This window comes from Globicephala melas, chromosome 7 (assembly GCF_963455315.2).
Source record: "Globicephala melas chromosome 7, mGloMel1.2, whole genome shotgun sequence".
NCBI classification, from domain to species: Eukaryota; Metazoa; Chordata; class Mammalia; order Artiodactyla; family Delphinidae; genus Globicephala; species Globicephala melas.
This window is the reverse complement of record NC_083320.1, coordinates 19025600-19050170: the sequence shown is the minus strand read 5'-3', so window position 1 is coordinate 19050170 and position 24571 is coordinate 19025600. Positions and strand designations below refer to the sequence as shown.

Below are 24571 nucleotides of genomic sequence, written 5' to 3'. Positions count from 1 at the left end.
GTTTATTTTTGTGAAAATTGACAAGCTGATTCTAAAATTTGCATGGAAATGCAAAGTGCCAAAACAGCCAAGGCAATCTTGAATAAAAATGAAATTGGAGTCCTTCCACACCCAGATATGCTCCTTTAACTTTCAACATTTTAGTACCACCTTTCTGAGATATGGCTTAAAAATAGCATACACTTGTATTTTGTGAATTTTCTGAAAGTTTTACCTCTTACACGATTTGCATTTTTAGTTCTCACTTCTATCATCTTGTTCTCTGGTTTATTTTATACCTCCTTGTTCCCACTCCCCTTGGTGGTTTTGGTGTTTTTTTGTTTTTGTTTTGGGGTTGTGGTTTTGTTTTTTTTTCTGGAATGGAAGAGTGGCTACATATTCTGTGGTCTTTCGAAGTTATATATCTTGGCTTTTAATTCAGCAGGGGTCTCATATTGATGATTTTTTAGATGGAATTTAATATTTTGAGTTGCCTTTTTGACCAACAAGAAGGGGGCTTTATTTCAGAAGTTTGAGTAGTTTGGTTGGATGGTCTGGGAAAGAGGTCTCTGAAACCCCAACCTGACTCCTGAGAAGCAGAGAAGTTTAGGGCATCTCCCCTGGGTGTCAGGAGGAGAGTTTAGGCTTGCCTACGTAGCAGTAAGAGAGTATACTGTTTAGATCTCCCTCTTTGCCAGCTGCCCCTTCATTTCAATTTAGGGCTTCTAGGCCTTTCCTGGGCATGGTTCCCAGAAAGTTCCTCTGCTGCTGCTACCCTGATCAGGTTTCTGGATCTGTTAATAATAGACAACAGTGGGGGAAGGGCCAGGATCATTATGGAAATAGGAGCAACTAAACCAGATGGACAGTTCTATGCACAGGACCCTGTCTGTCTGCTCCTGTCCTGTGTCTGAGGAGCATTCTGCAGTGAACATGTCTTCTAAGCCATTCTTTGGAGCCACATTAACCTTGTGAAGGTCTCCAAGTGCCTTTCCCCAAAATCAGAACACATGATGTGGGGTGCTTATGAGAACACTGAAACAGAATGTTTGAGATTCGAACTCTACCAGAAAACCCTGGAGGGGTGATAATACCCCTCACAGAACACCCAGAAGGGAAGGAGGTTGGGCCGCAATTAGGTGAGGCAAATAGTGACTCAGAGAGGCAAACTCTATGTAATCCTGGAATCCAGAAGGGGAGTGGGGAAGGTGAAGGGGAAGTATGGAAAAATAAGGACATGATGATGTTGGAGAAGTGGAAATGGGAGAGTAAGACGAGCATGTGACACAGGACCACTATTAAGTAAAATATGAAATCAACACAGTTTAAATCTTGATGCCTCCTAATCTTCCTGTTCTCCATGAATGGACTTCCGTCTTCTGCCTGTGCTCCCTGCATACTCCTTTTCCTTTACCAAAACCTGCTCGTAGTACAGTAAACTCAACTTAGGTCACGACTCCTCCCTCCTCCCAAAAGTAACCACTATCCTGACATTTATGGTAATCACTCAGGATTTTATTTTAATGGGACTAACGATGTAGCTATAAATAATCACTGATGGTAGACTATTAGGCAGTTGAGGGATGTCTGGGGGAGCCACAAGAGGCAGCTGGATCTCAGCACACTCAAAAATCACACCACTTCGTACAGTTAGTTCCCTCTGTGCCTATGATTAAGACACACCTCACCAGAAGACGATCCCACAGAACTCCAAGTACAGTGCTGTGCCCTATGCCCTCAGCTCCATACTGTCATCCACTGATCCAGAAAGAACCATACCCCACAGTCTTCCCAAGGCAGAGCAAAAGTAGGTCCCAGCTCACAGTACTTGGGCGAGTGTAAGGGACTGACGGTCTCTGCTGCTGACATGTGAGTCTAGGACATTGCCTAAACTTCCCTGGGCCTTAGTTTCTCACTGTGAAGTATGGGGCCATGATAAAGCCCTTTACAATCCCCTATTCCTCACCTAACTTGGTGCCCTTTCCTCAATCTTGGTTTCTGTTTCCGCTGCCTATTTATACACGCTGTAAGAAGCTCATTACCTTCCTTTCCCAGTTGGGTGTCTTTCCAGCCTTGTGCTCCTCTTTTTGCCCTTGATCCTCAGACACCATGATTCTGCTTCATTTCTACATGTACCATTATAAAAACACATATACGTCCTTGCATATTAGAGGTGCTGAACAAGTGGTTGTAGAATGAATGAATATATGAACCAAATTGTTTTCTACATTCACGTATGCATTCCTTCAATATTTATCAAGTACCTAATATATACGTAGATACCAACCTATCCCTCTACACAAATCATTCCTCTCCTCCTTTTCTCATCTTCCCCCTTTCCCATTCTATCTTTTTTCCTTTCCCTGAGCCATAGAGTTAGACTGAGTGCCCGGCAAGGCAGGATGCAGAGACACTTCTGCCAGTGGAAACAGACACCATGGAAAGGAGCCAGATGAAATAAGGGCAAAGACAGCTGTACAACACACAGAGAGAAACCAACCAGAATGAAAAGCAGTGATTCATGGAGCACTGCAACTCGGATACTCCTTGGCTTTCACTCTGAGAGCTACTGCAGGACTGAGGTCAGTGAGCGCTGGCATCAAGATGAAGGACAGACAGGCTCCTCCTCCCTGGAGATGTGATGCCCGTCAATCCCTCCCCTTAATCCTCTTCTGCGCACCCCACCCCCACTACTCCCTCACACTGACCAGTGTCCTGGGCCTTTAAGAGTTGGATGGGCTGGACTGAGGAGAGCGCTCACACCTCTCTCCACCCTACTCTTTCTATCTGACTGTAAGTCTGCCAGTGACAGCAGCAAACTGCAGCAGAAGAGGGGAGGAAGCCAGTGAGTGCAAGAGAAGCAAAGGAGAAAAGGAGCCCTCCTGGGTTTCCTCGGCCCACAGCAGAGAGCGTCGCAGATATCAGACACAGGACTTCTCTCCTGCCCACGGTAAGGGCCTGGAGGCTCAGACCAGCCTCTGCTCCAAGCTCTGGCCTGTCTGAGTCCCTAACTCTGCCCTCCACATGCTTACCCACCCTGACTAAATCATACCCTGGACTCTTTTGCCTGAACAGGCCTACAGGGCTCTGACCTCCTGGTTTTCTCTAGCTTAACCTCTTTGACTTACAGTTTTCCTGCTGGTTGTATCAGTCACCTCTTTATATGAGGACCTCCTAGCTACCCAGGCTACCACTCAGAGGTGAGCCCCACCCTAGTAAGGGAAGAGAGAGAATTGGAGCAGCCACGCTTTAGCACAAATTCAATTACAGATTGTTGAGGATTACCAAACGAGGGCTGGCCAAGACCCATGGGGAGTACAGAAACCCCTGGTAATAGGGAGAGTTGTGAGACTTCCTTGGAAAGAGCCAGGGTTTGAGTTCTATGCCTGGTTCTTAGCCTGCTCAATGACCCAGGGCAGTTTGTTGGTGTGCCAGAGTGCTGTGCTGGGAAGAGCACTTGCTTCTAGTCCTGACTCTGACGTTAACTAGCTCTGTGACTTTGGACCACAACTTCCTGATCTATGATCAGAGGGAGTGGAGGCTTCCCCAGATTTGCTTGTGTATCAGGAGTGCTTAGCTTATTAAAGATAAGTATTCCTGGACCCCATCCTTGGAAATCTGGATCTGGTAGATTTGAGGTGGAGCTAAGGAATCTCTATTTTAAGACACTTTCCAGGAGATATTGATATAGGCAGGAACTGCTGGATTGATGTGTTATAAAAGAGGAGTCTTCAAGCTCTTAACATTCTGAGGGCTATGACCCATTCTGTCCTCTTTATGTGAACCAGGTCTGTCATAATCCTGCTCCAAAGCAAGAGAGTAGACAGAATGATTCTCTTCCTTCCTACCCTCAGAGAGACCATAGACACCTTGAATTCCACTATTAGCCATTGGCGCCATTGGCAACTCTGCCAAAGTCCATCTCTAGGTGACATGAAGCCACCTGGCAGTGGAGGACCAAATCTTGCTCGGCAGTCCTTGGCTACTTCCCACTTTATTTTGTGTCTCTATTTTCTCATCTGTGTTATAGAGGTAATTATCCATATCCTCGAGGATCTCCACATATGTGCCTAGGAGTAAACAGTTAAGACCCAATCTCTCTTACTCTCAGTCATTATCCTCTGCTCCTTGCCTTTTGCTCTTGCTCCCACTTCCAAATCCTTTTTCCCTCTTCTCCTAACTGCACCTACATCAGTTGTGACCATCCTTCCCATCCTACCTTCAGGCACCAAAGGAAACACCAAGACCTAGAACACCTGGGTTCTAAGTCTCATTCTCTGGGCGGTTTGTTTAGTCAGTCTCCTAGGATACAGGGGAAAATGAGGCCGAGCAGAGGGATGTGATACTCAGTATCCGAACCCAAGTGTCCCCTTTCCAGGCTCTCAAACTCCTCACAGCGGAAGAGAACCAGAGCTATTGAGAATTAGAAGAGAAACAAAAGAGGAAGGAGTAATGAAGAGAAGGTATAAGGAGAAGGATGAGAAGAGGAGAGCAAAGAGAGGCTGACTTAAGTGAGCAAACAGGGAGGCAGAGAGAGGATGAGAAGAGAAGAGTGAGCTGGGGAGAAAGGAAAAGGAAGGGGTCAAGCAGAGAATGGGGAAAGGAAAGATAGAAAAGAAGGGCTATTAAGTGGAATACGGTGGGAACAGAAAATGATGGGGAGGAGAGACGAAACACTGATGTCCCTCATTCAGTCTTATCTCTGCTTTAATCTGCTTCCTAGAGAAAGCCCTTTCTAAGGGCAGAGTCTCAGTGAGACCTCTGAGGTGGTCATACAGAGACCTCAGTTCTAGTCCCAGCTCTGCCACTTAATTCATTAGGCGACTGGCAGTTCAGCTAGTCCTCTGTCCCCTTCTCTATAAAATGCAGTCCAGCCCTGACATTCTGTGGCTCCCTGAGTTGAAATTGGCCCTCTAATGGCCACATGTCACCTAGATACAGGTTTAAAATAGTGATTCAGGAGTGGGAGCAGGATTGGAAGAGCATGCCGAGCTCTGGGATTGGAAGAGTTTGACAAGAGAGGTTAAAATAATTTTCTAAGGCTGGTTTGAGAGGAGGTAGGGGTGTCCCAGCAAAATAGGGGTGTCCCAGCACTTGGGCTCTGTTCTCAGGCTTCCCATGTTTCAGGGCATCATGGTGAGGCTCCCAGACACAGGCATAAGGGAAGGTAATTCTGTCTTCTTCCAGGGCCAAGGCCCACCCATCCCAGAAGTTCAGAGGAGAGATGAGGCAGGATGTTGGCAAGGGGGATTAGGCTTCAGCCCGGATTACCTCAACCTCCCTTAGAGTCTGAGGACCTAAGACATTTAAGAAAGACCTGTTACTTTTCAGTCTTCATACAGCTTTTGTAAACCTCATATTCCAAACTGTGCATCCCCACCCAGCAAAGCAGGGATGCTTTTCTGTCTTCTTTTCTTCCTTCTTCAATCAGAGGTTTCTTCTGGTCTCACCCAAGCTTACACATTTGGCATCAGCCAGCAAAACCTTTCCCTGACAGTTGGAACTGTCTCAGGGTTCTTGCTCTCCTGAGAGCTGCCTTGAGATATTTCTTCTGCTTAGGCTCAAACTGATTCCCTGCACATTTCTACTCCTTTGGAAAGCCTTCTCTAGGTCCTGCAGTCAGGAAAGCTGTATTCTCAGTGATCTCCACATTATTCCTGAAGACTTAGTCACCCTGGGTGACTTTATAGTCTCTTCCTACTGAAGGGAGATAGGGCACTAATATGCTGTGTGACCTCAGATAAGTCACATCATATTTCTGGACTTCTGCTTTTTCATTTGTAAAACGTAGGGAGTTGAACTGCATGATGTTTCAATGGAGTACTAACGGAATGATTGGTTTAAGGATTCTTTCAGTTTTTTAGATGTTCACCACTGTCAAAATGTTAAACTTATTAATTAAAAACCACAACATTTTTATTCAAGTGTAGATCCTTTGCTTATACAAGAGCATAGAGCTTTATGTTTCATGGGCTTGGCCAGTTTCAGCATGATTTGGTTAAGAGTCGAGTATATTTCTTCTTGAGGCAGAGCTAGAATCAAAGTGGCCACAAATCAAATCTTCTAGTTCTTTTCAAGGCAAGTTTGTTGTTAGCCATTAGGACAACCTAACCAGTCCTAAATTAGACAGCACATATTTAAAGGTAGGAACTCTTTTTTAGTAGGTAGAGAAAACTTGAAAATGCAGTTCTGAGACTATGTAACTTATCTGGTCCATTAAAACTGTGAGAATTACTTTTATGAAAAGGAGTATAAAATATACTTTATCATGTGAAGGTAGAAGTGGCTTATTTAAGTAGGTGCAGCACCAAGCGTTGTAGAAGAGACAAAAGAAATACTCTGGGGCTTCCCTGGTGGCGCAGTGGTTGAGAGTCCGCCTGCCGATGCGGGGGACACGGGTTCGTGCCCTGGTCTGGGAAGATCCCACATGCCGCGGAGCGGCTGGGCCCATGAGCCATGGCCGCTGAGCCTGCAGGTCCGGAGCCTGTGCTCCACAACGCGAGAGGCCACAACAGTGAGAGGCCCGCGTACCGCAAAAAAAAAAAAAAAAGAAATACTCTGGCTTAGCCCTTCTGGAGCTGGATGACCTACGTGGGAGCATGGGGAGGGCTTCCGGAGGAGGGAGCTGGGACGATTCCACTTGGAGAAGGGAAGGCTAGGATGCAGAGAGAGTCTAGTTTCTGAAAGGGGACAGGCAGCAAGTTGGTGATTCCTAATAATGGGGAACTGAGACGTGTGGTCAGCATTACCTCGTGGATAGCAGGATATTGGGAAGGAAGGAGTATTTGGCAGAAAGCCCTGGTGTGGCCCTGTCGGAGATGGCTGTGGTAAACAGCATAGGCTCTGGAATCAGATATATTTGGGTTTAAATTCCGAGTCCCTGTGTGACTGAGGCAAGTTTCTTAGCCTCTCTAAGCCTCAGAATCACCAAACTCAAATCAGAAGTAAAAAGAGCTACAAACTATGTAGATGAAGTAGCTGACATACAGTGTGCAGTCAAGAAACACTAGCTTCCTTCTCTTCCTCCGCTGATCTGTTATTCTAAGACCCCGAGATTAACCTAAAGCCTCTTGCTGCTGCTCCTTGCTCCTTTAGGTGACTCTGGCATCAGCTGGTGAAGCAGTGGGTGATGGCATCCCTGCTGCAAGGCCGTGAGTACCCCTGCAGGAGAAGAGGGCTTGGGGAGACAGCCCAGGGACAGGGAGGAGGCTGGACCCCTGTTCAAGAGCTCCTCCTGGGCCCTCCACCCTCCCCGCCAGCTACCCAGTCCCTGCTTCTCCTGGCTCAGGGCTGCCTGTTAATCAAGACCTGCTGCTGATGCAGAAAGGCACGCTGATGCGCAAGGTGAGGTCCAAAAGCTGGAAGAAGCTAAGATACTTCAGACTTCAGGACGATGGCATGACAGTCTGGCATGCCCGGCAGGCCGGAGGCAGGGCCAAGCCCAGCTGTGAGTGATGTGGATAGCTAGGGGCGGGCACATGGGTGGATAGAACCCTGAGGACCCAGCAGCCTGAGAGCAGGGGGAGGGACCAGTGTCCTATGACGTGCCCTTGTGCTGTCCCTTTTGTGTCTGTGTCTGAGCCTGTAAAATGGAAATTATAACAGTACTTGCCTCTTAAGTGTGTTATGAGGATCAAATTGGTTATCGCATGCAAAGACCTTCGAAGAGTCCTGGCACATAATAAAGCTCAGTAAATCATAGATTATATATTATTATACTACTATTATTATTATTATTATTAGAGCTTGATCTCAGGCATCAGAATGTTTGGATTAAAGCCCTGGCTCTCCCAATTTCTAGCTGACTGGCTTTGGACAAGTTACTTAACTTAAACTAATATCAGTTTCCTCATCTATAAAATGGGGATTAAACAGTACCTGTCCAGTATGTTACAGAGGCTTAAGAAGTTAATGTATAAATCACCTAGCATGAGGTCTGAAAGCAGGATGCATTTAATAAATGTTAGTCATTATAATGAATACTTCTAAATATCATAAATGTGTCATAGTAATGTGCATCCTATTGGCCAAACACTTTATGATCCCTCTAAAAATTTGATCACAGGACACATCTAAGAGAATCTACTTTAGAGACATAACCAAAGCTCATGATCCACACCAGCTCCAGCTGAAGAAGTGGGGGGAAGGATTTCTCTGGCTCCCTCCCAGACATCTGGAAAGAGGAAGCCCTCAAACCTGGAATGGGAGAATTGAATTTGGGCACATCATGCTTTGGTGTAACTGCTTCTACCCTGCAAGTGTGTTTCCACTTGTCAGCCCCGCCAGTCCTCCTGTGATCACCATGTAAACTGGCCATGGAAGGGACCATCCCTTATTTAAGATGAGGACACTGAGGGGTTATGTCATTTTGGCCCATGTCACGCCGCCAGCTGGTGGCTGGAAGCCAGGTCTTGCCACTCCCAGAACAGGCCCCTTGCCGTGCTGCCTATGAAAACAGCAATGACTCGTGGCATCCTGAATTCCAAGGGTCTGCATCTCCCTGTACTAAGGCTTTGGGGGTTCCAACCTGTGGAGGCTGGGGTCCCTCCTCCTGTGGCTTCAGAGAAAAGAGGGGAGTACTGGTCCTTGACCCTCAGCTGCTGCAATTTGGCGGGCCCTCTTCCTCAGTGCCCACACTTGCCTCTTCTCCGGCAGTCTCAATATCCGACGTGGACACAGTGCGTGAGGGCCACGAGTCTGAGTTGCTGCGAAACCTGGCAGAGGAGTTCCCCCTGGAGCAGGGCTTCACCATCGTCTTCCATGGCCGCCGCTCCAACTTGGACCTGGTGGCCAACAGTGTCGAGGAGGCCCAGATCTGGATGCAGGGGCTCCAGCTGTTGGTGGACTTTGTCACCAGCATGGACCAACAGGAGCGGCTGGACCAGTATCAGTAGGATGGAGTCAGAGTGGGCTCCACGGGTCACTGAAGGAGCCAGATGCTAGGGACCGGTGGGAGGGGGCACAGGGCTAGGTAAGCCCGAGGGTCCAGATGGGGTGGGCAAGGACTGCTCAGCCGAAGTGAGGCTGAGATACTGAGGGAGGAATGGAGGCTTGCGATGGCACAAGCATAGCCAGGCAGAGTTTGGGCAGGAATCAGGGCCCCCAGGATTGGGGGAAGGGACAGTGAGAGGCAAAGGACCAAACTAGGTGCTGATCCTGAGAGCTGAACAGAAGATCCCAGTGCCATTAACTACAATAGGGATGGGAAGCAACTCCTTAGAGGGCTTAGTGGGGTCAACTCACTTCAACTTTCCTAGATTGTATTCACCTTCTATGCCAGATCATTCATTCATTCACCATCTGTTAAGCAGAATGTATGAGGCACTATGCCAGGCTTTAGGAATACAAAGATTAATGAGAATCAGATACTGTTTTTGTCGGTAGAGAAAATAGAATTGTATAAATACTTTAAGTACCTTAGCTGTATTATGGTACTCTAGATGATATGTGGGTGTCCAAAGATCGGTGCTCTGGGGAGATTATTCCAGAAACTAATGTGGAAAATGAATTGGCATTGGGGAGAGACTGGCGACAAAGGCAGGGGCGCAGATGTCAATGGATGAACGTGCACACACATCTGCACACACAAACACACACTCAGTGCTTTTGCCTTGACTCAGACCTGGATGGCTGAGTGATTGGTTCCAGCACGGAGACAAAAACCAGGATGGTCGGATGAGTTTCGGAGAAGTCCAGCGGTTACTGCACCTGATGAATGTGGAAATGGACCAAGACCATGCCTTCCAGCTTTTCCAGGTGAGTCTTCTGGGGAAGGAATAGCAGAAGCTAGCCAAGGCCACATTCTCACTTGGCCGGAAGGCCTCTGACCCTCTCAAGGAACACTCATCTGGTTGAATCTCTCCTATGCACCCTAGCACTATGCCAGGCTCAATGGGAAGTGTGGGCAGGACATGGTTCTTAACCTTCAGTCTTGTTGGAAAGATGACTCATAAACTTATGAAAGGTAAATAACAACATGTTATTACATCAGACCTCAGGGATCTCTCTGCCCTTGGCCAGAATTTCACAAGTGCCTAGTACAGTGGAAAACTCCAACTGGTAGGTGAGTAAATAGGAGGAGGGATCTTCTGATCTTTTAGGGACATGTTGGGGTATTTAACTCTTTCTTGTTGAAAATTATCTCCAGTAGCAAATGGTATGGCTGAAATTTTGCTTTTTACTTACTGAAGTGGCTTCTTCTATGAACACTGAATGTCAGGAATTCTGTGGAAGCACGTTTGGCTCCACCAGTAATATTGCCCTTACAGGGCAAGTCAAAGCCAAAAAATCTGCTGTTAATAGGGTCTGTCCACTCTCCTCTAAACCCTCTTTTGCAGAGAGCAGATGCATCCCAGTCTGGGACTCTGGAGGGAGAAGAATTTGTAGAGTTTTATAAGTCATTGACTCAGCGTCCTGAGGTGCAGGAACTGTTTGAAAAGTTTTCATCTGATGGGCAGAAGCTGACACTGCTGGAATTTGTGGATTTTCTCCAAGAGGAGCAGAAAGAAGGAGAACGGGCTTCTGACCTTGCTCTAGAACTCATCGACTGCTATGAGCCTTCAGATAGCGGTAAGAGGATAAGGGTGGAGAGGCACCAGACGTGGGGGCCGGATGGGGGACTGTGGTTAGAAAGGTGCAGAGACAAGCAGCCTTCTGCTTAACTAAGAGAAGGCTGAGTCCATCCCTATCCAGGCCCCCTGCCCAATCAGCTTCATCTCATTCAACCACTCTTTCGGAAGGAGAGAGCCATTTCCTGCCCACATAAGACAGGAGTCTCCTCTGTAGTGCTGGATTTCTCAGGAGGAAGAACATTCCATAAGTCCCCTTTCCTCCACCATGCTCATGTTTCTCATCCTTCACTTTCAGGAAGTTCTTCCTGATATCAACATTTGTCCTCAGTGGAAACGGAAAATCCTTGGTCCTCTTGCTATTTTTTTAAAAAATAATTTATTTATTTATTGGCTGCGTTGGGTCTTCGTTGCTGTGCACGGACTTTCTCTAGTTGTGGTGAGTAGGGGCTACTCTTTGTTGTGGTGCGCAGGCTTCTCATTGCGGTGGCTTCTCTTGCTGCGGAGCACAGGCTCTAGGCGCGCGGGCTTCAGTAGTTGTAGCACGCGGGCTCAGTCGTTGTGGCTCGTCGGCTGTAGAGTGCGGGCTCAGTAGTTGTGGCGCGCGCACAGGCTTAGCTGCTCCGCGGCATGTGGGATCTTCCTGGACCAGGGCTCGAACCCATGTCCCCTGCATTGGCAGGCGGATTCTTAACCACTGCACCATCAGGGTAGCCCGGTCCTCTTGCTTTTGGCCTCTTCTCTAGTGCATGTGATTCCTTTTCCTCCAGCTCCCTTCATGGTTCCTGTTGGCTGTCTCTTTAAATGCTGGCTCTCTATCCTTTCCTGGGCTTTCTCCAAATTCTCCAAGTGGTTCTTGAGTCCTAAGCCCTTGAGCAGGGAAACTAGTCAGTCCCTGGCTGAGGGGGATGATGAGGTGGCCAATCATTTAGCTCTTTACAAGCACAGCTAAAATATGCCCTGTCTGCCCTCAGACCTTTCTCTTTGCCCCTTTACTAGACACCGTCCTACCCTCCATTCCCTGCAGAAAGTGAAGAATTTACATTACTAATATTAAGTGACTTACAAGGCATTTTACACCTCTTACTTCTTCTAGTCCTCACTATATCCTTGTAAATCAAACCCAATAATCTTTATTGGGCCTTTGCTAAGTATCCCATAATGTGCTAATATCTCTACATGTTTTTCCCTTCAAATCCTTCCAACAACCTGAGGAAGTGGGATCTATTATTGTCAGTTGTACAAAAGAGGAAAACTGAGGTTAAGAAAAGTTAAATGACTTGCTCAGAGTCAACAGCTAATGAAAGGAGGAACTGGGATTCAAACCCAGGTCATCTGACTCTTACCTGGTGCCTCTCTTGAGAACAAGGATTAGAGATGGGAGGAATGTGAGCTGGACAGGTGACCCAGGTTTCCTAGGTCTCAACTCCCACTCCCTTTCATTCATTCATTCACTCACTACTTCAGCAAATGCTCACTGAGTACTTGTAACGTGCCAGGACCTATGGTAGGCACCAGAAATACAGTAGTAGGTCAGACAAGTACAGTGCCCTCATGAAATGCAGAGTTAAACAGAAAGCGTTGGAATCGCTGATTCCAGATTCATGTGGGTGCTCAGAGAAGGAAGGGGCTGTAAAGCAATCATTTCAGGAAACTAAATAGAAGAGGAAGTTGGTGGGCTAAGAAATAGGATCCTCTATTTTCGGTTCAGGATCCGGTATACATCATTACATTTATTCTACCTCCCACCACTTTTGGTGTTCCTTCCCCTTGCACTTGACTATCAGATACTACACTCTGGCTTCAGAGTGTGGTATCAGTCAGGAGACAGGGGCTCAAGTCCCCACTATGCTTCTTAGTAACTGAGTAACTCTGGGCAAGAGTCACTTAACCTATTGGAGACTCAGTTTTCTCATTTGTAAAATAATTGGTGATCAAATGAAATAATGTACATGGGGACTTCCCTGGTGGTGTAGTGGCTGGGAATCTGCCTGCCAATGCGGGGGACGAGGGCTCGACCCCTGGTCTGGGAGGATCTCACATGCCGCAGAGCAGCTAGGCCAGTGCGGCACAACTACTGAGCCTGCGCTCTAGAGCCCGTGCTCTGTAGCAAGAGAGGCTACCGCAATGAGAGGCCTGCACACCGCAGCGAGGAGTGGCCCCAGCTCGCCGCAACTGGAGAAAGCCCATGTGCAGCAACAAAGACCCAACGCAGCCAAAAATAAATAAATTTATAAAAAAAAAATAATGTACATGAAAACTACCTAGTAACTATGGACTTACCCTAGCGATTTGAGTTATTACAGTCAAGAATGAAACTTTGTGCCCAACTTCTTGCCGTTTTCCACCATCCTCAGGCCTTGTCAAACCTGGAGTGAGGAAGCTGGGCATGAGAGTCAAGCTGTTCTGTCTCCCCTGCAACAATGTTACCCTCAGTGAGACTGTACAATCCAGTGGTATAGAGCGTGGCTCTGACATCTGGCTGCCTGGGTTCAAATCCCAGCTCCTTCACTTATTAGTTATTAGTTATGTGACCCTGGGATAAGTTACCTAACCTCTCAGGGCAGATCATGTTACATCCACCTGCTCGTGTTGGTGAGAGCATTAAGAGAGATGCTGCATGTAACGTCCTTGGCACAGAGCAAGTGCTCAAGAACTGTTAGCCATCATTGTTGTTATTATATGAAGCCTGTGCTGAGGGGGTGAGGGCTCTGGAAGGAGCAACAGGGCCCTGCCCTCAGAGTGTAGTCCAAGGGGATGTTGGACAAACACTCATCAAAGCACCATATGGGAACTGACGATAGGAAGAAACCCTCAGGCCATAGTTGGCAGCAGCTACACAGCCCAGGAAATAAAACACAGGTACCTTGGTCTTGTCACTAACAAGTCTTTGACTTTGATCCTCTCTGAGCCTCAGTTTCCCCATTTATGAAATTAGCCCTTTGGACTGAATACTTCGCTGTCCATTATGGTAACCAAGAGCTCCATGTGACTATTTAATTTGCAGTTGGCCCTCTGTATCCACAGATTCCACATTTGTGGATACGGAGGGTCGACTGCACCATGCCATTTTATGTAAGGCACTTGAGCATCCACGGATTTTGGTATCTGCTGTGGGGAAGGGGGAGGTCTTGCAGCCAATCCCCTGTGAATACTGAGGGATGACTGTAACTAAAATCAAAATTTTAACTCAGTTCCTCAGTTGCACAGCTACATTTCAAATACTCGGTAGCTTTATGTATTTAGAGGCTATTGTATCGGGCCGTGCAGAATAGAACATTTCCGTCATCGTAGAAAGTTCTATTGGACAGCACTGGACTAGAATGATCTTAATGATTCCCCTTGTAGATTTAATGTTCTCTGAGGGTGGGGGTGATTGAAATGACAGACACTGGATGGGGCAAGTTTGGGATCTGGAGGCTGGGAGTGGACACCATTGGAAAGGCCAGGCCCTGGAGAGGGCTGGGGTGGAGAACCACCTGTAGGTGTGCTGGGTGCTGTCACCAGAACTTCTCACTCTAGCTACTCCACACCCTAGGCAAACTGCGGCATGTGCTGAGCATGGATGGCTTCCTCAGCTACCTCTACTCAAAGGACGGAGACATCTTCAATCCGACCTGCCTCCCCATCTACCAGGATATGACTCAGCCCCTGAACCAGTACTACATCAGCAGTTCCCACAACACCTACCTAGTGGGAGACCAGCTTTGTGGCCAGAGCAGCGTGGAGGGATACATACGGTGCAGTGGGGCCGAGGGGTGAAAGGGTCCAGCTCATGAGAAAGGAACATCTGTGGGAAGTTGGGGGTTGCTGTCAGGCGATAACAGGGATTGAAAAGTTGTGGGGGGCTTTGGGGCTGAGGATCCCTGGATACCTGAGAGACATGGAGGAGCTACTGAAGACTGGCAGGAAAGTGGTATGGAAACCCTGTGGGTAAATGGAGTTTCTCTCTCTCTCTCATAGGCTATGAAACTCTCTTGGAACTCAGAGGTCCTGACAGATTTATTGTGAACAAATAAATAAACTAAATCTTAAATGGGAGGCAGTAGAGAAGAGGAGTTAAAAACATAGGTTCTGGGCTTCCCTGGTGGCGCAGTGGTTGAGAGTCTGCCTGCCAATGCAGCGGACACGGGTTCGTGCCCCGGTCCGGGAAGATCCCACATGCCGCGGAGCGGCTGGGCCCGTGAGCCGTGGCTGCTGAGCCTGCGCGTCCGGAGCCTGTGCTCCACAATGGGAGAGGCCACAACAGTGAGAGGCCCACTTCAAATAAAAAACAAAAAAACAAAAAAACACATAGGTTCTGGAGTCAGACGATTTGAGATCAAATACTAGCTCCCTCACTTGGGACTATAGGGCTAAATATTTAACCTCTCTATGCCTCAGTTTCCCTATCTGAGAAACAGAGATGATTACAATGCCTATTCTGTCTGGGTTGTTGTGAAGATGAAATGAGGTAATCCATGTGTCAATAGCTAATAAATGGTATCTGCTTTTAATCGTGGATTAGAGCAAATAGTCAAGATATCCTTGTAGTGAACTAGTAGCTTCAAGGGATACATGATGAGTGGAACTTCCCCAGAAAGTCTAGTAGAGAAAGTAACTGTAAATTTACTGAGAGTTTGAATAACTCGGTGTCGTATAACGATTTACAAGCAGAACACCCCAAGGCAGGATGTGATGGCTCGCTAAGGGAGGATTGTGAGTTGGGCTGGGTGGGGGTGGGTGGAGATCAGTGTGAGCTGCAGCCCTGTCCCAGTAGACAGAGAAGGGTCCGTGGAGATGTAACTTGGTGGAGTCTTGATGGGTAAGTGCCGGTAAGCACTGTTCTCTTCAGGATGGAGAGAGAGGGTCCCTAGGTGGAAGATCAGACCTTGACCCCTCCTGTCCCTGGGGGGTGGGGTTCTTGCAGGGCCCTGAAGCGAGGATGCCGCTGCGTGGAGGTGGATATATGGGATGGACCTAGCGGGGAACCTATTGTTTACCACGGACACACACTGACCTCTCGCATCCCGTTCAAAGATGTTGTGGCCGCCATTGGACAGTATGCCTTCCAGGTAGGAGCCTCAGGATGGAAATACTGATGAGGCAAGAGGATCTGAAGGAAGAGGCTCTGGGTCTGGGGAGGGTGGAGGGCTGCAGGGGAGGTTACGTCAAATGGCATATGTGTAAAAGAGATTTTAACTGTGAAGCATCAGGCAAATATTAAGGGATTATTATGAATAAGTGTTAGATGTGTTACTAGTAGTCATAGAGCTAATTGCTAGAGATTAGTAATTATTACCTCTAACAACTCTGTCACCCATCTGGGAGAGGGTGGATGAGGAAACAGAGAAAGTGGTGGGTAGAGCTGGGAGACAATAGCAATCTGGAGATGAAAGCCTGAGAGTGTAACATGAACAAATAACTGGGGGAATGGCCTGGCTTTCCCACTCTGAGCCTGAAAATGCAAAGGTCCCAGAGGGACCTGGGTCAGACCTGGCACAGATCTGAGATTTGGGGTCCCAAGAGTGACTTTTAGATGTGGGGTGCCCAGACCCAGGAAGATCTCTTTGAGGCCTGGCATGGGGTTGGAGGACCTTGGCAATCAGGGTACTCAGTTGAGTTAGTAACTAGGGGGGCCTGGAGAAGCAAGGAGGTTATAGGCCTCAGAACTCTGGCTCCAGCATGCCCTTCCCTCCCCATCAGACATCAGACTATCCAGTCATCTTGTCCCTGGAGAACCACTGCAGCTGGGAACAGCAGGAGATCATAGCACGCCATCTGACAGAGATCCTGGGAAATCAGCTACTGAGCACCACCTTGGATGGGCAGCTTCCCACTCAGCTGCCCTCCCCTGAGGTAGGACCATGCTCCCCCAGCCCAGGCTCTGCCATGGCTTCCCTATTGCCCCACCTTGGCTCCTTCTTCCATGCCCATCTTGTTCCCTTCTTCTCACCCTCAGATGGACCATCTTACTCTTTAATATCCTTGGAGAGAACTTCAATTTTTTAAAAATCTGATTCAGGGAATTCCCTGGTGGCCTAGTGGTTAGGATTCCGGGCTTTCACTGCCGTGGCCCGGGTTTAGTCCCTGGATGGGGAACTGAGATCCTACAAGCCGTGTGGCACAACCAAAAAAAAAAAAAAAATCTAATTTAACATAGAATTCTAGGTAAAGTTCTCTAAATTTAAAGACATTTATTTACTTTATTTTTTTAATGGAAAATCTTTTTTTCTTGATAGTTCATAATTATAGCCTAGCCCCCCCACCATAATCTCAGCCTCTCCCATAACGGCTGCCAAAAGATTTTCTAAATGCTTATATAGACATGTATGTGTATATATGGTCACATTTAAAAAACGTGAATGGGATCATCCTTTCCTCCCCTTTTATAGCTCACATATAATATCAATATCTATCATGAATGTCTTTTCATATATATGTTTTTTTTTTTTTTGCCGTACGCGGGCTTCTCACTGTTGTGGCCTCTCCCGTTGCGGAGCACAGGCTCTGGACGTGCAGGCTCAGCAGCCATGGTTCACGGGCCTAGCCACTCCGCGGCATGTGGGATCTTCCTGGACCGGGGAACGAACCCGTGTCCCCTGCATCGGCAGGCGGACTCTCAACCACTGTGCCACCAGGGAAGCCCAGGGTTTATAATTTTTATTGATATATAACAAATTTTTAAATGTTAAAGATAATGTTTTGGAAATTTTTTTTTTTTGCAGTCTATTTTCCTTTTCTTTTCTGGCCGCGCTGCACGGCTTGCAGGATCTTAGTTCCCAGACCAGGGAGTGAACCCCGGCCACGGCAGTGAAAGTGCGGAGTCCTAACCAATGGACCGCCAGGGAACTGCCCTTGCAGGCTACTTTTTCTTTTTGTCATTATAACATCTTCAGAGATTTTTAATCTTTATGTAGTCAAATCTGCCAATTATTTTTATGTCTTGTGAGTTTTCATCGCATGTTTTTATTTATTTATTTATTTATTATTTATTTGCGGGGGGGTACGCGGGCCTCTCACTGTTGTGGCCTCTCCCGTTGCGGAGCACAGGCTCCGGACACACAGGCTCAGCAGCCACGGCTCACGGGCCCAGCCGCTCCGCGGCATGTGGGATCTTCCCGGACCGGGGCACGAACCCATGTCCCCTGCATCAGCAGGCGGACTCTCAACCACTGCGCCACCAAGGAAGCCCCATCTCATGTTTTTTTTTTTTTTTTTTTTTGGTACGCGGGCCTCTCACTGCTGTGGCCTCTCCCGCCGCAGAGCACAGGCTCCGGACGCACAGGCTCAGCGGCCATGGCTCACGGGCCCAGCCGCTCCGCGGCATGTGGGATCCTCCCGGATCGGGGCACGAACCTGCGTCCCCCGCACCGGCAGGCGGACTCTCAACCACTGCGCCACCAGGGAAGCCCCCATCTCATGTTTTTAAAGGCTTTACCACCTTAAGGTTATTCAGAAAGATTCTGTATTTTCTTCTAATACTCTTATGTTCTTTATATTTACATGTAAATCTTTAATCTGTGAGGAATCTTCATGTGTCAAATGTGAGGTAGGGGTCTGCATGTATTTTTTTCCTTATGGATAGAGATGTTACAGGTTCGCTTAATAGGAAATCCCTGTTGTATGTATCAAGAAGCCTTCCTGTGGGAACTTCTGACCACTCACTCACTTCCTGTGCCTTTGAGAGCAGTGGGACCTGCATGATCCCCAGGAGGGTTCCAGACGAGATAGGTAGACAGGCCCCCTCATTTTTGTCCCCTAGGAGCTTCGGAGGAAGATCCTTGTGAAGGGAAAGAAGTTAAAAACGCTTGAGGAGGATCTTGAGGAAGAGGAGGAGGAGCCAGAGTCTGAACTGGAGGAGGCTGAGCTGCAGCTGGAGGCCCAGATGGAGTCTGAGCCCCAGGAGTTGAGCCCTCGCAGTAAGGACAAAAAGAAGGTAGGCCAGGAGAGTGATCTTTCTGCTCTGGCATTTGATCAGGGGGTACCACTAGCTGAGAGCCCGCATGTGAAGAGACTGGAGCCAGGCAGGGTGGAGGGCCAAGGAGCAAAATGCTCCTTGCCTCCAATGAAAGAGGCATAAGAATGCGTACATAGCATCACTATATAGATTGCCATATATAGGTACATTGCAGAGGCTTTCCAACTTCTTTGGGCCGTGAAATCTTTTTTTTTTTAATGAAATCTTATATGGAAGCTCAGTATACAAAATAGATAAATGCAGAGCCCTCCTGGTTGAAGCACCCCTTTGGCTCTCTCCTGGGTCTCCCAGGTGACTTCTGAGACATCTTTGTGCTACTTCCCAGTCTCCTTGAAGGCTAGTTCGAAAACCACTGATGGGTACATGCGTGCATGCGTGCGTGTGTGTGTTATATTGGGTAAGTAGGGCTTACTAGAGTGACTGCTGTGACCTCAACTAAAGTCGGCTTAGTTAGAGAAAGCTTCTTGGAAAAGGTGAGTCTGAAGAGGGATCAGAAATAGCCAGAGGAGGAGCAGGAAGAGGTGGGGAAGGGGCACCACTGGTGGGACCACCGAGATCCTGCTCTGAAGTCCGCATTTCTCTCTTCTGTGCATTTGCTTGGCTCAGATGACTTCTAGCTTATCCTGTTCTCTCTGGAGCTGTGTTGTCTAACCTGCTGCCATGCCCAGGGATGGAAATGGGAATTCAGGAGAAAAATCTATAGATATTACTCTGGGACTCTCACGTCCTTCCAGGTGTGATTTCCATGACCATCTGCATACCTTGACGTATCTGTCTGGGCTCACGTGCATTTTTTTTTTTTTTTTTGTGCTACGCGGGCCTCTCACTGTTGTGACCTCTCCCGTTGCGGAGCACAGGCTACGGACGCGCAGGCTCAGCGGCCATGGCTCACGGGCCCAGCCGCTCCGCGGCATGTGGGATCTTCCCAGACTGGGCCACAAACCCGCGTCCTCTGCATCGGCAGGCGGACTCTCAACCACTACGCCACCAGGGAAGCCCTCGTGTGCATTTTGATAAAAAATTATTTATTTGTTTTAAAAGATGAGAGGTAGGGAGTATGACATCTGTTTAATAATAATAATAATAAATTAAAAACCTGTTACTTACAAAGTAATCCTTCAAGCCCAGAGGCTGAAACTGATCCCATCAGTATACATAGACTGCCTTTATTGCCATTCCCATCCTCAGGTTGTGATGTGCGCACTGTTGTGTCCGCCTATGTGTTGTAAGATTATGTCCCAGGCTCCTATTTCCAAGCCTGGGTTGCTTCTCTTTCCAAAGCAGGTGAGGCAGGAGGGAGAATACAGTGGGGAGGCAGTGGGCAGAGCCTTATGTTGGGTGGAGAAGTTCAGATCTTGGCCATTGGCTTCTTCCCTCTCAGATTGCTAATGGTTCAATTCCATCTTCCTCTCTACTTTCTCCTTTTCCAGAAATCCAAGCCCATCTTATGTCCATCCCTCTCTGCCCTGGTCGTCTACTTGAAGGCTGTCACATTCTACAGCTTCACTCATTCGAGGGAGCACTACCGCTTCTATGAAACATCATCTTTCTCTGAAGCCAAGGCCAAGAGCCTCATCAAGGAGGCTGGTCAGGACCAAAAGGGAGGGACACGGAAGGAACTGGGATGGGTTAGAGTCAGGTCTGATGGGCAGGCAGATGAGTCCCAAGAGGATGAGGGAGCTAAGGAGGGATGGTGGAGCCAAGGAACTCCTCAGACCAGGTACGGGGATCGGAGTATTAACAGTGGGCTCAAGGCTCTAGGAGTAAGACAGGTGTGGGAGATGGTCTGCATGGAAGAGAGATAGGCATAGCCTTAGGAGATGCTGCAAAGAATGAATTGGGTGGGCAGGGTCCTTGAGACCAGGGAAGTGGGAGGATCCACCCCACCCACTACCATCTCCCTACCCACACCCTCTTTGCAGGCAATGAGTTTGTGCTGCACAATACCTGGCAGTTAAGCCGTGTATATCCCAGTGGCCTGAGGACAGATTCATCCAACTACAACCCCCAGGAGTTCTGGAATGCAGGCTGCCAGATGGGTGAGGGGGCAGTAGGGACAGGGAAGAGCGAGTGGAAGAGCTATGGGTGGGAAGTAAGTCCCTGGGTGGCAACGGGGCCAGGGAGTGCTCCGAGAGGAGGGCTAGGCTGAGAAAGATGCTCTCCATCGTGTTCCCTGCAGCCCTTTTACACCCAATATGTCTGTCTAGCTCCATGAAAGATGGGCTGGATGGCCCCCACGGTGAATCTTTCCTTTTCTCCCTGGGCCCTCAGTGGCTCTGAATATGCAGACTGCGGGGCTTGAGATGGACCTGTGTGATGGGCTCTTCCGTCAGAATGCTGGCTCCGGCTACGTGCTGAAGCCAGACTTCCTGCGTGACGCCCAGAGTTCCTTCCACCCTGAGAGGCCCATCAGTCCGTTCAAAGCCCAGACCCTCCTAATCCAGGTATAATGGAAAGAGAAACCATTGGGAAGAAACTGGGATCACTGGGATAGAAGCCAGGGAGGGTGGTGGGTGGAAGGGGTGAGGGGTGGGTGGCTAGGACTGACAGGAGTGTAATGGGGGAAAAGTTCCTCATGAGGCAGCATGGACTTTGGAGCCAGTTGCCTAGGTTCAAACCCATTTACTAGTTGTGTAACGTTAGGCAAACTCCTTAACCTTAGTCTACTCACCTGCAAAATTGGGGTAACAATACTGCCTACCTCTCAGGGCTGTTGTGATTAGTTAACCTGAAGTGCTTACAACAGTGCCTAGGGCATAGTAAGCGCTATAGAAGGGCTGCTGTCATAAAATACCTACTTTCAAACCTTGCTAAATTTCTACTTGGATGCATTTTAAATAGCAGGTGAGGTACTAGAATGTATTACCCATGAGAATTAGCTTTGCAAACCCCAAAGCTATAGTGCAAGGTCCTGTGTCTCCCCTGCAAGGGTGTGAGAGCTGGACGGGGGCTGGGCTGAGCAGGAACTAGTGAGGTTCCAGAGCTCTGGTTGCAGGTAATCAGTGGGCAGCAACTCCCCAAAGTGGACAAGACCAAAGAGGAGTCCATTGTGGATCCACTGGTAAGAGTGGAGATCTTTGGCGTCCGCCAAGACACAACCCGGCAAGAGACCAGCTACGTGGAGAACAACGGTGAGACTGGGCAGTGCTGGGGGAAAGTGGGCGGAGCATGGCTGTTGTTTTCCTACCATCCAGCCCTCCATTAAGCACAGTCCATCACCCCTCCCGCCACCTTCATGGGAGGCAGTGTGGAACCGGACAAAGAATAAGGACTTGGACATCTTGGGTCTGAAGCCAGGCCTCTCACTTACAAGCTCCAGTGACTAAGCAAACTGCTTACCCACTCAATCTCCTCACTTGTAAAATGCTATGAAAATTAAGCGAGAGAACATGGGGAAAGCAACCCAACATGGTCAACAATGTCTGTTCCTTCATTTCTTCCCTCACTTACCCTCCCCCACTCAGGTTTTAATCCATACTGGGGGCAGACACTGTGCTTCCGGGTCCTGGTACCTGAACTGGCCCTGCTGCGTTTTGTGGTAAAAGACTATGACTGGAAATCCCGAAACGATTTCATTGGTCAGTACACCCTGCCTTGGAACTGCATGCAACAAGGTGAGCCAGTCCTCCCACCCCTGGCCCGCACCCCAGCTCTGGGCTGCCTTCCTAATACCGTCCCCCGCCGCCCTTTCCAGGTTACCGCCATATACACTTGCTCTCCAAGGATGGCATCAGCCTCCACCCAGCCTCCATCTTCGTGCACATCTGCACCCGGGAAGGGCTAGAGGGGGTTGAATCTTAAGGTGGGTACTTCACGGGAAGAGTGGGTACATCGGCTTTAGACGGTAAGAAAAGCCTGGAAGGATGCTCCAGAAAGCAAACAGAGGTGGTGAAAACCAAGCTTTGGACTGTGCATTCCTAGGCACAAAATTACTTCATCCTTCCTGACAAGCAAATCTAGGACCTGATTTTTCACTTTCTTTCTTTTCCCTTTCTTCGTTTTCACCAGCCTTTGGTATCGTTCCTGTCCTTACCCTCTGCACACTCTACACTGGAATTCCTTCCTTCCTTCCTCTTGCTATAGGTTCAATACCATACCCAGATCTAGGACTACACTTTCACACCAACTCTGGCTCAAAGGCAGACTGCAACTAGAAATCCAGAGAAGGGCTTGGGGCAGACAAACCCTCAGAGGCACTATCTCCTCCACCTCTAACTTCCTCAAAGTCCAGAGCCAAGGGAAGGACAAATCAAGCCCCAAGGCTCCCCAGGCAAAGGCTGGGGAAGGAGATCTGACCCCAAGACTGTATTACGACTGTCAAGAGAACACTACACAGCCCTCAGAGTCTCCACTGGACTGCTGCTCCCTAGCCCCTCTGGTATAAATAGAGCTTCTCTCTCAATTTGGCTTGAGTACAGTCTCTCATTGTTGGGCAAGAAGGGGAGATATGAGGGTTGGGGGACATTTGGGATAGGGAAAAGGTGGAAAAATAGGGTTTCCAGGGCCCCCCCTGCACTTACTGCAAGTATGGCTTCTAAGGGACAGGGCAAAACGAGGAGACAAAGAGTTATGTGATCCCAGCCCTCCTAAAGAGTATGCCTGGAATAGTCCGGGTTTATGTCTGGTGTCTCAGCATAATTATTAATAGTACCCTCTTCAATTTTCCCAGTGTGTCCCAGTTTAGATGATTAATTATACAGTCACTGTGAGGCACTGACAGAATCCTGGGTTAGAGATTTACCTTCCCAGTTGTCTGTCTTTCACCCTATCCTTGTGCTTTAACTCTAGTGCAGCAGCTGAGCCAGTCAGGATGGTGCCGAATTAAAGCTGCTTCCACGAGGAGGCTTAGTGGGTGGCAATCCTCCCTCTACAGGTAGACAAAGGGACTCAGAAATAGGGAGCAGGGCAAGGGCTGATTCAGGCTTGAGAACAGAGAGAAGGCAGGCCTGGGCGTTTCAGAATCAATCACTCAGTGAAGATGGAAGGAGACAAAGGAGAGACAGAGGCCTGAGAGGGGACAGGGCAGACTGAGATGACAGCCTGGCATTGTTAGGTCAGGGACTTGGACGAGTCTATATAAGCTACTAATCATTTAACCATGCTTTATAGAGCAGTGGGCACAACAGCACATGCAGTTAGATACAACTGTTCTGAGGATACTGAAAGAAAATAGGACTTGACGTAGTAAGAAGGAAAGAGAAGATGAAATGGGTAAACCACGATCTTATAGCCAGGGACTCTGGTGGAGTGATGGTGAAGAGATTAGGAACTCACGGGTTAAAAACACAATGTGCCTCAACAGAAGTCAATCTGTGGTCCAGGTCTTTCTTTTATATCAACTTCCAAGTACTACAGCCAGAGTCCCAGGAGGGTTCCAGCCTCTCTGACACCCTGAAGCCAAGCCTTTCCTCTGGCCCTGAGCTCCTCAGGCTAGCTCTGGGTCCAGTCTGCACACCTGGGCCCACACCCTCTTCTTGTCGGGCGGTGGGGGAGGCCCTCAGCCCTCAGGTCCAGTGGGGGGAGCAGCAGGAGCAGGGGGGCCGGGATCCTCCAACTGCACGTCATGTAGGTGCACCGTGGGCGTGGTGGGGTCCTTGCCCACGCCTTGGTTTGGGTCAGCCTGGTCAGGGTGGTGCCTGCGCACATGCTTGACCACCTGAAATTTCTGCTTGGCCTTGTAGCTGCAGAGACGGCAGAAGAAAGGGTGGCGGTCAGTGTGGGTGAGGGCGTGATGGCGCAGGCCAGCGGCCCAGCGGAAAGCACGGTGGCACACGTTGCACACGTAGGGCTTGGCCTCGCTGTGCTTGCGGAGGTGGGTGCGCAGCAGGAAGCGTGTCTTGAAGGCCTTGCCGCACTGCTCACACATGAAGGCCCGTGCTTCCCGGTGCCGCGTCTCCTGGTGCACGCGCAGTGCGTCGGCCCTGTTCGTGCAGTACTCACACTCGGGACACTGGTATGGCTTCAGTCCTGTAGGACAGGGCAAGGACAGGGAACACATCACCACTGAAGGAGGTGGAACAAGGATCAGTGGACCAGAGGAATCACTGTGATCCTGGGACATAAG

General features: G+C 48.7%; 2 protein-coding genes across 15 annotated transcripts in view; one reads left to right on the top strand and one right to left on the bottom strand.

Annotated features, from left to right (window-relative positions):
• The first annotated feature begins 253 nt into the window (after positions 1-253).
• PLCD4 (phospholipase C delta 4) lies at positions 254-22907 on the top strand. 9 transcript variants are annotated; one of them, XM_060301847.1, is made up of 17 exons: positions 254-2561; positions 2778-2929; positions 7075-7130; positions 7268-7426; positions 8635-8863; positions 9606-9735; positions 10317-10548; positions 14086-14287; positions 15457-15601; positions 16233-16385; positions 18055-18078; positions 18292-18465; positions 19938-20094; positions 20430-20546; positions 20779-20951; positions 21503-21638; positions 21972-22907. In XM_060301847.1, the coding sequence occupies exons 3-17, from the start codon at positions 7109-7111 to the stop codon at positions 22289-22291; spliced, it is 2373 nt and encodes a 790-aa protein (XP_060157830.1). In that variant the 5' UTR covers positions 254-2561; positions 2778-2929; positions 7075-7108; the 3' UTR covers positions 22292-22907. The 9 variants fall into 9 exon arrangements, with proteins under 9 accessions (XP_060157830.1, XP_060157833.1, XP_060157831.1 ...); XM_060301850.1 differs by lacking the exon at positions 18055-18078 and having other exon boundaries at positions 254-2929; positions 21972-22121; positions 22202-22309; positions 22591-22907; XM_060301848.1 differs by lacking the exon at positions 7268-7426 and having other exon boundaries at positions 254-2929.
• ZNF142 (zinc finger protein 142) overlaps positions 19557-24571 on the bottom strand; it is a 22217-nt gene continuing 17202 nt past the window's right edge. For all 6 annotated transcript variants that reach the window (XM_060301837.2, XM_060301835.2, XM_060301841.2 and 3 more), the window contains one exon: positions 19557-24474. In XM_060301837.2, coding sequence (XP_060157820.1) covers positions 24005-24474 — 470 coding nt within the window. In that variant the 3' untranslated portion in view covers positions 19557-24004. The remainder of the gene's footprint in view (positions 24475-24571) is intronic.

Coding starts and splice junctions, on each gene's coding strand:
- PLCD4 (XM_060301843.1), top strand. CDS start 8,340: ATGTCATTTTGGCCCATGTCACGCCGCCAGCTGGTGGCTGGAAGCCAG. Junction 18,466..19,937: donor GCAGTAAGGACAAAAAGAAG/GTAGGCCAGGAG, acceptor CTCCTTTTCCAG/AAATCCAAGCCCATCTTATG. Junction 20,547..20,778: donor GAATGCAGGCTGCCAGATGG/GTGAGGGGGCAG, acceptor CTGGGCCCTCAG/TGGCTCTGAATATGCAGACT.